Raw genomic sequence first — 11,146 nt, 5'->3', positions numbered from 1 at the left:
CCTGGCACAGACAGGGCTTGATAAATGAGTATTTGTTGAAAGAATGAATGAATACGTGCATCTGCTGGGGAGTGGGGGATGGCTGCATTCAGCCTGCCGGGCCCGAAGCCCCCTCCGTCTCCTAGCGGCCGTCTCCCCCGCACAGGTCCCAGGAGCCACAGCTGCCCTGCCTCCCGGCTCCCGGTCCCCGGTCCTCCGCTTCCGGCTTCCCAGACAGTCTTTCCTCTTCCAGGCTCCGACCAAAGGCCGAGTTTCCGGGGGGAAGGCTTAGGCGGTGACACCGAGCCCAGCCTCCTCCTCCACCCCCCACCACGCTCGGCCCCCTCCCTCCCCGCCACCACCGTCCGCGTTCGGCCGGCCGCGGGGAAGGAAGAAAGGAGCGAAGGAGGCGGAGGTAAGACCCGGCGCCCAGCAGCCAGAGCAAGCCCCAGGCCCCGGGCTGAGAAACCCGCAAGGCCGCCACCCGCCGCCCAATTCTGCAGATCATGCTTGCGGGGAGCCGCAGGCTGGGCCCTGAGCGGATCGCCCCCTCCGGGACCTAGGGCCCGTGTCGCGGCAGCCTCCGCCCCCCGGACCCGTCGACCGGTCCAGGGTCGGGCCCTCAGCCTCCTCCTCCCTGGGGATCTCCAGCATCCAGGCTCCCAGACCCCTCCTCCCCTTGCTCTCGAGCCCGACCCCCTCCCCCAACCCCCTCCTCCACCTGGATCCCGGAACTCTGTGTCCTACCTACCAGGCGGTTAGACCCCCCATCCCATCCAGTCCACACCCAGAAGTCCAGACCCCAGGTCCTTCCTCCCCCAGACCCAGAAGTCCAGACCTCAGCTTCAGACCCAGGGTCCAGGCCCAGCCTCCTCCTTCAGACCCAGGGTCCAGACCTCAGCTTCAGACCCAGGGGTCCAGGCCCAGCCTCCTCCTTCAGACCCAGGGGTCCAGGCCCAGCCTCCTCCTTCAGACCCAGGGGTCCAGGCCCAGCCTCCTCCTTCAGACCCAGGGGTCCAGATTACAGCCTCCTCCCTCAGACCCAGGGTCGAGACCCCAACCCCCTCCCCCAGACCCAGGGTCCAGCCCCCAGCCTCCTCCCTCAGATTCAGGGGTCCAGCCCCAGCCCTCTGCCCTCAGACTGGGAGTCTGAGCTCTCCAATTCCCTGGCGTCTGCAAGCCCCTGCCTCTGGGTGCAGACACTCCATTTCCTGGGCCTCAAGACTTGAAATCCCACCCCCTCCATTTTGGCCCCTTGGGGGCTAGTTTCTGGCCTCTCCCAAAAATCCCACCGTAGGGCCCTTGAGCAAAAGCAGCTGGCTGACTCTCTGTCTCCTCTCCTGTCTCCCGTTGTCCCTTCGTCCCTGCCTCGACCCTCCCACTGGCCTGGTCTGCTTGCACTTTCTGCCCCTGGGTCTCTAAACCTCTCCCTTTCCCTTTCCCTTTCCCTCTCCTGGATGCTCTCTCCATTTGTGCTTCTTTGCTCCTCTTGTTTCTGATTTTCCTGTCTCTGTCCCATCTCTGCTTCTGATCTGGGTCTGTCTGCCCATCTCTCACCTCTGCCCACCTTCCTGCCTTCCTCCTCCGTCCCTCCCGTCTCCCTGGGTGAGCGCTGACCCGCTGTCCCGCCTTTGCCTGTCTCTGTGGCTGCCCCTCTCTGCCACACCCCACAGACCTCCCTTCACCTCTGCCCGCCTCTCCCCTTTTTCCCCACAGACATGGATCCGCAGCCCCCTCCACCTGCCCAGGGCAGCCCACCACACCGTGGCCGGGGCCGGGGCCGAGGCCGGGGCCGGGGCCGGGGTCGTGGTCGTGGCAGGGGAGGCGCTGGAGCCCCTCGGGCGCCCCTGCCCTGCCCCACATGTGGCCGCCTCTTCCGCTTCCCTTACTACCTCTCCCGGCACCGGCTGAGCCACTCAGGCCTCCGTCCCCACGCCTGTCCCCTGTGCCCGAAGGCCTTCCGCAGGCCTGCCCATCTCTCCCGCCACCTGCGAGGCCACGGGCCCCAGCCCCCGCTGCGCTGCGCCGCCTGCCCTCGCACCTTCCCGGAGCCCGCCCAGCTCAGGCGCCACCTGGCCCAGGAGCACGCGGGCGGCGAGGTTGAGCTGGCCATCGAGAGGGCAGCCAAGGAGGCGGCCGAGTCCAGCTGGAGCCCTCAGGAGGAGGGCGCGGAGCAGCCAGCCACTGCAGTGGCCGGGGCCGCGGAGGAGGAGACAGCGTGGCCGGAGTCGTGGCCTGCCGGGGATCCAGCCCCACTGGCCGCCCCCGAGAGCGTCGAGCCCCGGGAGGCGGAGGCGGAGGAGGCCGAGGCTGGGGCAGCCGAGCTGAGAGCCGAGTTGGCGCTGGCGGCCGGGCGGCAGGAGGAGAAGCAGGTCCTGCTCCAGGCCGACTGGACGCTGCTGTGCCTCCGCTGCCGCGAAGCCTTTGCCACCAAGGGCGAGCTCAAAGCGCACCCGTGTCTGCGCCCCGAGGGCGAACAGGAGGGTGAAGGGGGGCCCCCGCCACGCCCCAAGCGACACCAGTGCTCCATCTGCCTCAAGGCCTTCGCCAGGCCCTGGTCCCTGTCGCGCCACCGGCTGGTCCACTCCACGGACCGCCCTTTTGTGTGCCCAGACTGCGGCCTAGCCTTCCGCCTCGCCTCCTACCTCCGCCAGCACCGCCGCGTCCACGGAGCGCTCAGCCTGCTGGCCCCGCTGCCCGGGGCGGGCAAGAAGGACGACAAGGCCTCAGGTGGACGGAACTCAGGGAAAGGGCCCGAGGGGGGCGACGGGGCCGAGTGCGGGGGTGCCCCCGAAGGGGGAGAAGGCGGGCAGAACGGAGGAGACACCGCCCCAGCCCGGCCCCCAGCGGGGGAGCCCCGCTTCTGGTGTCCCGAGTGCGGCAAAGGTTTCCGACGCCGGGCACACCTGCGGCAGCACGGTGTGACCCACTCGGGGGCGCGCCCCTTCCAGTGCGTGCGTTGCCAGCGGGAGTTCAAGCGGCTGGCGGACCTGGCCCGCCACGCGCAGGTCCACGCTGGCGGCCCGGCCCCGCACCCGTGCCCCCGCTGCCCACGGCGCTTCTCGCGAGCCTACAGCCTCCTTCGCCACCAGCGCTGCCACCGCGCAGAGCTGGAGAGGGCGGCAGCGCTGCAGGCGCTCCAGGCCCAGGCCGCGCCTTCGCCCCAGCCACCTGAGCAGGATGCGGAAGGGCTCCCTCTGCCCCTCTCACACATCAAGGAAGAGCCACCCTCCCCCGGGACCCCACCCCGGTCCCCTCCCGCTCCCCCCGTCTTCCTCAGCGCCTCCTGTTTCGACAGCCAAGACCACTCGGCCTTTGAGATGGAGGAAGAAGAGGTAGACAGCAAAGCGCATCTGCGCGGCCTGGGGGGCCTGGCCTCCTGACCCTCGTACCCACCCTCCGCCCCTCCGTTCGAGCTCTGGGTTCGCAGTATGGAGGAGGGAAGTTGAAGGAGAGGCACCTCCTGTCTACCCTGCCCCAAGCCCTTGACACTAAGGAGAGGAGGCCCTGGGCCACCCACCGTCCCCATTGCCCATCCCTAGACCCCTGATGCCGGTTAGCCGGTTAGGAACCGATCGCCCCGACCCATGTCCTAAGGCAGAACGACTTGGAAAAGGAGGCGGAGGACATTTGGCCAGAGGGACTCAGACTGGTGGGTTTGCCCCAGCCTGCCTGTTCCCTGTGACATACACTGGACACCATCACCTCTTTGGAACTGCCAGACCCTGGGGGTTTCCAGTGATCAAAGGTCTGTCCCTGTTCCTCTGTCTGTGAATAAATGTGAGTTCGTGAAACCCAGGAGTGAGGCTGTGTGTGGAGGTGGGGGTGGGGTGTGCTTGGGTTCTGAGCAGGAGAGACCCTGTGCCCAAGCACCTTGGCCTGAGAAGAAGCAGGGGTGCAGCACCATGGACCACCAATATGGTAGCCCTGTGGGTCCTTGCACTCCTCTTGCAGCCAAGCTTGCCCTACTTTTCCTCTGCGCCAGACCCGTGCTGAGCCCGGCAGGAACTGAGGAGGAAGGAGCTAAGTCCCCTTCTTTGAAGAGCTGGAGTCCCAGGGCTGCTCTGCCCACTAGACTTTTTTGTGGTGCTGGAATGTTCTAGACCTTTGCTGTCCAATAGGGTGTCTAGTAATGGGTACTATTTTAGTTAAATTTAGAATAAGTTTAATTCAAATGAAATATAATTAAAAGTTCAGTTCCTCACCAAATATAGCTGGTGGCTGCCATATTGTACAGCACAGATCTAGAATATCCCATCATTGTGAAGAGTTGTAGCGGACAGCACTGCTCTAGGTAATCCGTATGCATCATGGTGTCGGTATTGATGAGGTCCGCTGAAGGTCACTGTGGAGGGCACTGGAAGGTGGGGCCTCTCTGGGGAGGTGGTGGTTGGCCTGAATTAAGATGGAAGGAACCAGATGTGAGAAGGCACTGTCTGGAAGGAGCCAGGCGCGGAGGGACAGCCAGGGCCAGGCTGTGAGGTGGGCAGGTTTGACATGTTGAAGAAAATACTCTCAGGGGTGGGTGGGATGTTTAGAGTTGACTCAGGTGTTAGACCCTGGAGTGGAAGGGAGGGTACCTGCCAGTCAGCCTTCTGCTGGCATCCTGCCCCTCCCCCTTCCAAGGCTGTCTCGAGCCCTGGGCAAATGATAGCAGCATCACTACTTTAGGTGTCTTCCTACCTGCAAGAAAAGGCCAGACTGTCCCCACTGTCCAGGGGGACTAACTGAGGTTCTGCAGGGAAGCTGGTTTCCCTGGTGAGCCCTAGGACAGCTGGCCTGTCGCCCATCTTGGCTAAGCCTCAGAGCAGGGTCTGTTGATCACCACTGTGTGGGAGCCAGTGGTTGGCATTAGCATTCAGTGTTGGGTGAGACCACCTGGGTGCCTGTCTCTGTGGGCCTGACAGTTCAGCTCAGGACAGTGGTGATAATCAGGCACAAATAAATTAGGGTAATCAAACGAGGCTGGTTCCCTAGAGAACCAGGTCCTCGAGAGTTGTCTCTACCCCTCAGTGCTGGAGAAATGGAGGGATTTGTTACATCAAATCCACTCCCTCCTTGGAACCTCCTGGGCTCCCAGTCACCATATGTCAATGCAGGCCACTGTTTAGTGACTACCTTCTGAGGCTAGCCCCGTGGTCAGCACAAAGTCAGGGGAAGAGATCATAGGTCACTTTCAGAAGGGACAAGTTGAGGCTTGAGGCAAATGTCATCTGTGCTGCTTCAGTCATGCCGACGGCAAGGGACCCTTGTATTAAATGGGCTACTTGGTGGAAAGGGCTGGACACGATGCCCGGCACGTGCAGGAAGAGCTGCTGGCTTCCTCGTGACCCTTCCAGGTGGATGTGAACCATGGGGGCCCCAGGACATTTGCGACCTCCCCACTTGCCAGGGATGGTGACTGCCGGGGAAGGCCCTTGCCCAGACCTCACAGCTGTGAGGATTCAAACCCAGGTCCACGAAACCCTCCGCATCGGCTCCCACACAACTCCACTCAGGCCCCATTTCGTCCCTTCCTGGCCCTGAGGGCCCACTCCTGCTCTCTGGTGGGCCCACCTTCCCCTCAAACACTGCCCCCAGAGAGGAACACGCCCAGAGCAAACCACGTAGCTCGGGGAGAAAAGGACCAAGAAGGAGCCCAGCTCCCCCATGCAGGTGGGAACCTGGACCCAGAACCCTGGGACAGACCAGCAAGTGGCAAAGCCATGGCCGAGCACACAGAGGTCCCAGCAGTGGCACTTGGGCCCTTCGGAGCCTGTGCTCTGAGCCCTGTCACCCAGCATGTTCACTCGGGACCTCGGCACGTTGGCTGGTGAAGTCCGGGGCACGCGTCTTGTGGGCCGCAGAAGTGGGCTCACTTACCCCTCACGATGGCGGGGGGACAGGGCGCCGGGGAGGGCTCTGTCCTTTCATTCATGTCTCTGCTTTGTCTCTTGAACAGCTTAATGCAATGTCACTTCCAGGCCTCAGAATTCACCCACTTCACGTTTCACTCACTGATTTTTAATAAATTTAACCAGTGCCACAATCCAGTTTTAGAGCATATTGACACCCCCCAAACAGCTCTCCGCCCACGGAAGTCCCTCTTGCCCCACCTCTACCCAGCAGCCCCGACCCACTGTCCCTCAACTTTGCCTACTCTGGACATCTGAGACAGTGGATTTGTAGATGGTGGCTTGGCGCCTGCTCTTTGACCCAGCACAACGCCTCCAAGGTCCTTCCAGGGTGTGAATTTCAGACCTTCATCCCTTCCTCCGGCTCAGTCATGTTCTGTGTGCCGACAGACCATGCCGTTGACCCTCCTCGGCCAGCGGGTGTGGGGCTGTTTCTGCTCCTGGGCTGCGGAGGAGCACTGCTGTAAACATGTGCGGACACGTCTGTGTGTGGACGCTTACTTTCATTTCTCTTGGGCAGAATCACGAGGCTGAATGAGAAGTCCGCAGTTTACCTTTCGAGAAAGTGCCAGATTGCTCTCCAAAGTGACTGTACTATCTACAGCCTCCCTGGTGATCGTGGGGGTTTCCCACAGGGACCATTTCCTGAGAAGGAAACTCGGGAACAGAGACGCGAACTGGCTTAGCCAAGGCAGGAAGCAGCAAGGCCAGTGGGACCCTGGGCGCTGCAGCTCCAGACCCTTACACAAGGATTCATCCCCATCCTGCCCACTCATCACTCTCCCAAAGTCTTTATTGAGCCCCTACTGTGTGCTGGGCACCAGCCTAGGTGCTGCTTATCCTTCAGTTAATGAAACACAAATACCTCCTTCTCTGGGGCTTCCATTCTAGGGGGAGGAGAGGGTCAGTGGTGGGCAGTGGCCACACCTGTGATCCCTGCAAATCGGGAGGCTGAGGCAAGAGAATCACAAATTCAAGGCCAGCCTCAGCATCTTAGCCAGGCTCTGTCTCAAAAAAAAAAAAAAAAGTGGCTGGAAATGTGGCTCAGTAGTGGAGCACCCCCAGGTGCAATCCCAGTACCAAAAAAGAAAAAGAGGGAAAAAGGAAAGAAGACAGCGATCAAGTAAATGATACAGCGTCTTAGTAGGGGCTAGATGCAATGGGGAAAGATGATGCAGGCCAGGGGCACAGGAATCACAGGCCGTGGAAGCAGGAGCCGGAGGACAGAGCCATGGGAAATGAGGATGTGTCCCCAGGGAGTGCATAGCTGGGGCAAACTTCTGAGGAAGAGTCAGACTGGCTGCTCACGGGGCACAGAGGCCAGTGTGAAGGGACGGAGAAGGAGAGTGTGAGGAGGGGGGCAGGGGCCGCAGGGGCAGCAGATCAGGTAGGGGCTCAGAAGGACCGTCTTCCACTCAAAGTGAGGTGAGGAACATCAGAGAGGTTCACCCAGACGCTGGAAGGATTTGACTTTCTTTTTGTCATGTCATTGTGAGACCATAAAAATTGAAAATAGAAAACAATCATATACTAACCCCCAGAGTCTAAAATTAGCATTTTATTATATTTTCTATTTAATGAATCTGTCTATGCATCCATTCACCTATCCATCATGCATTCATCTATCCATCATGCATTCATCTATCCATCATCCATCCACTCATCTACTATCATCCATCATCCATCTTTCCATCTACCATCATCCATCCATCCATCATTCATCCATCACTCATCCATCCATCCATCATCCATTCATCCATCTACCCATCATCCATCCATCATCCATCTATCCATCATTCCTCCATCATCCATCATCCATCCTTCCATCTACCATCATCCATCCATCCATCCATCATCCATTCATCCATCTATCCACCATGCATCTATATCCATCTATCATCCACCTTTCCATGTATCCATCATCCATCCATCCATCATCTATCAATCCATCCATCCATCATCCATCCATCCATCCATCATCCATTCATCATCCATCCTTCCATCTACTATCATCCATCCATCCATCCATCATCAATTCATCTATCTACCCATCATGCATCTATCATCCATCCATCATCCATCCTTTCATCTACCCATGCATCAATTCATCATCCACCCATCTATTCATCCATCCATCATATTTTTTTACTCAGTAAACTTTATTTTTCAGAGAAGTGTTAGGTTCACATCAAAACTGAACAGAAGTGACAGGATTCTCATGCATCCTTAAAAATTTATTTTTCTTTTGTTGTAGATGGACACAATACCTTTATTTCATTTTTAAATTTTTTAATGCAGTGCTGAAGATCAAATCCAGTGCCTCATGTGTGCTAGGCAAGCACTAAGCCCCAACCCCCACCTCCGTATACATCCCTTTAAAAAGAAATCATTTCAAAGCAGTTTGCAAGTATCAATTCACTCCAAACATTTGAACATGCACATAATAACAAGATATCGGATACCTGAGCTTCTTGTCCTCAGCACATTTTAAATACAGCCAGCCATGGTGGTGCACAGCTGGAACCCCAGTGACTTGGGAGGCTGAGGCAGGAGAATTGCAAGTTCAAGGACAGCCTGGGCAACTTAGTGAGACCCTGTCTCAAAGTAAAAAAATAAAAAGGGCTGGGGATTCAGCTCAATGGTAAAACATCGCTGGCTTCAATCCCTAGTACCACAAAAATAAATACAGAAAAATTACATTTAATGAATTTTTATGAATGCAATTTATAGCACAAATTCCTCTCCTGACTTAATAGATTCTGCCTTCTGCTTGAATGATGGTTGTGAGCTGGACAGAGGTACTCATAAGCCTGGTTTTCCTTTTTAATAACCTTTTTTAAAAAAATCTTAGAAACTTTGAGATTTATAGAGAATTTGCAGTGATTCTAGATTCCCTTTGACCCCTCAACCAAATATCATCATCTGCCATTACCAGCCCTAGTATATCTGTCAAGATCAAGAACCTGGGGCTAGGGTTGTGGCTCAATGGGAGAGCACCTGCCTGGCATGTGTGAGGCACTGGGTGCGATCCTCAGCACCACATAAAAATGAATAAATAAGATAAAGGTATGTGTCCATCGACAACTAAAAATAAATAAGTAAATATAAAAATAAAGAATCCAAGAGGGGCTGGGGTGGTGGCTCAGTGGTAGAGTCCTCGCCTAGCACACATGAGGCACTGGGTTCGATCCTCAGCACCACATAAAAAAAAAAAAGTGAAATAAAGGACTTGGAAAATGAAAGAGAGAGAGAGAGAGAGAGAGGGAGGGGGGAGAGGGAGGGGGGAGAGGGAGGGGGGAGAGGGAGGGGGGAGGGGGAGGGGGAGGGGGGAGGGGGAGGGGGGGAGAGGGAGGGGGAGAGAGAGAGAGAAAGGTGGGCACATTACTATTAAGGAAACGACCCTCTATTGGGATGTCACAAATGTCCCTCAGTGGCCCAGGATGCCACCCAGGAAGTCACATGGCTTCCCCACTGGGCCCCTCCATCTCCTGTGGGCTTGGGTGCTGGGCATCACACCCAGGGCCTCAAGCTGAGCCTGCTCTGTCCCCAGCTGACCAGGGATGGCCTGGGTGGTTTTGAGGAGCCTTGGGGGGAAGAGTCTCAAAGGCCCTTGTCACCGAGTCCACCACCGCCAGGCAGGCCAGGAGTTGCCCACGTGACTTGTCGCCCCTGACCGGGCCACTGGAGGGGCTCTGCATCGCGAAGTCCGCCTCTCGCGGAAGGCGACCTTCTGGAGGAGGAGCTATCTAGGAAATTCTTTCGTGTGTGTCGGAAATCGAGCCCGGGGTGCTCTACCACGAGCCACATCCCCAGCCGGGTTTGCAAGAGGCAGAGGTTGGCCTCGAACCTTCGGTGCTCCTGATCAGTCTCTGGGGTCACCGGGAGGCGGCATGCCCCCTCCTCCCGGGTCTGTGCTGGGCCATCCCTTCGCAGGGGCGTGGCCGGCTGGGGGTGTCTGTGCTTAGCTGGCCGTCCGGTCCCACCTGTGTTCGCCCCAGCTGCTAACCGGAACAGCTTGGAGCCAGGAAGCAGAAGCTGGTCCCCAGAGAAGGGAGATGTGGCCTCGGCTGGGCTGGAGGAGGGGCCGGGTGCGGGTGGACGGAGCGCGAGCCGAGCCGGGTACCCCACTTTCCACGTGCGGCCCAGCACCCGGGGGACCGGCAGGCCTTCCTGCGGAATGCGCCCCCGGCCCCGCCCAGTCCCTGCGCTTATCTCGCCACGCCCAGCCCGTGCCGGGCAGACCCCGCTCCGTAAATATTTGCTGCGGGTCAGAGGCGCCTCCCGCCTGCCCAGCGCCCGCCGCCCGCTCCCTCCGCGGGGCCTTTGCGGAAGGAGAGAAGGGGGCGTGGTGGACGGGGGCTGGAAGCCAGGGAGAGGGCAGCAGCCCACCAGGCCACGGGACACGGGGTGGTCAGGGAGAGAGGGAGGAGAGGGCGGAGGAGCTGGGCTGCCTGGACTTCCAGGACCCGGTCATCGGGTCGGCCCGCGGCTAATCTAAGGTCCTGCCCACTGGCGGTGCCAGGCGCTCCCGCTGTTTCTACCTTGGGTGTTCTCCGCGGCTCTGTGGGCTCCTGGCACAGGGCCTCCCTTGTGTCCGCCTTGGCCAAGCCGTTCTCTTGGCCTGGAGCGACTCCGGCCCTTCCTTTCTGTTGTCCCTGTAGATTCCCTGCAGGAAGCCTTGTGTGCCCCTCTCCTACACCCCACCTCCCTCTGGATCCAAGGCGACCCCGGGGTCCTTGCTCTCAGTTATTCCATCTGATGCTTTCCTAGGCACAGCTGTGGAGGGATGTTGCAGGTGGATTTAAGGTTCCTAATCAGCTGACTTCAGGGTAGGCAGATGATGGCCCTGGTGGGCCTGGCCTAATCGGAGGAACCCTTAAAAGGAACAAGGCTCTTCCTGAAGCCAAGGGGATCCCACTCAGGGGAGGTTCTCCTTGCGGCCTTGAAGGTGGAAGTCACCCCACAGCCAGGAACACAGGCAGCCTCCTCAAGCCAAAGGCAGGTCGTGGCCCCAGCCGGCAAGGGACGGGGTGGCAGGAACCCGAAACCTCTGTGCCCCCACCAGGGGAACTGAGTCACAGCCCCGCCCAGCTGCACCTCGATTCCAGACTTGTGAGACCTGGAGCAGAGAGCCCCACCAGGCCTCCGGACACCTGGCCCACGACCGCAGGCTGCCGCACAGACAGTGAACGCAAGCCCACTGTGTCTCTCCTGGCGATGGCCCCTGAGGCCAGGCAGTGCGTCTCTGTCTCTCCCTCCCACTCCCCGCCTCC

At 59.0% G+C, this 11,146-nt stretch overlaps 1 protein-coding gene across 2 annotated transcripts; it reads left to right on the top strand.

Moving 5' to 3' along the window:
• The first annotated feature begins 290 nt into the window (after window positions 1-290).
• Window positions 291-3,773, top strand: LOC114079845 (zinc finger protein 579). 2 transcript variants are annotated; one of them, XM_027921304.2, is made up of 2 exons: window positions 291-394; window positions 1,696-3,773. In XM_027921304.2, exon 2 carries the CDS (start codon window positions 1,698-1,700, stop codon window positions 3,360-3,362), a length of 1,665 nt encoding a protein of 554 aa, XP_027777105.1. In that variant the 5' UTR covers window positions 291-394; window positions 1,696-1,697; the 3' UTR covers window positions 3,363-3,773. The 2 variants fall into 2 exon arrangements, with proteins under 2 accessions (XP_027777105.1, XP_027777106.1); XM_027921305.2 differs by having other exon boundaries at window positions 293-394; window positions 1,653-3,773.
• Window positions 3,774-11,146: the final 7,373 nt, after the last annotated feature.

This window comes from Marmota flaviventris, unplaced genomic scaffold (assembly GCF_047511675.1).
Source record: "Marmota flaviventris isolate mMarFla1 unplaced genomic scaffold, mMarFla1.hap1 Scaffold_1441, whole genome shotgun sequence".
NCBI classification, from domain to species: Eukaryota; Metazoa; Chordata; class Mammalia; order Rodentia; family Sciuridae; genus Marmota; species Marmota flaviventris.
Note: the sequence above shows the minus strand (reverse complement) of the source record. Positions and strands in the feature narration are given on the sequence as shown.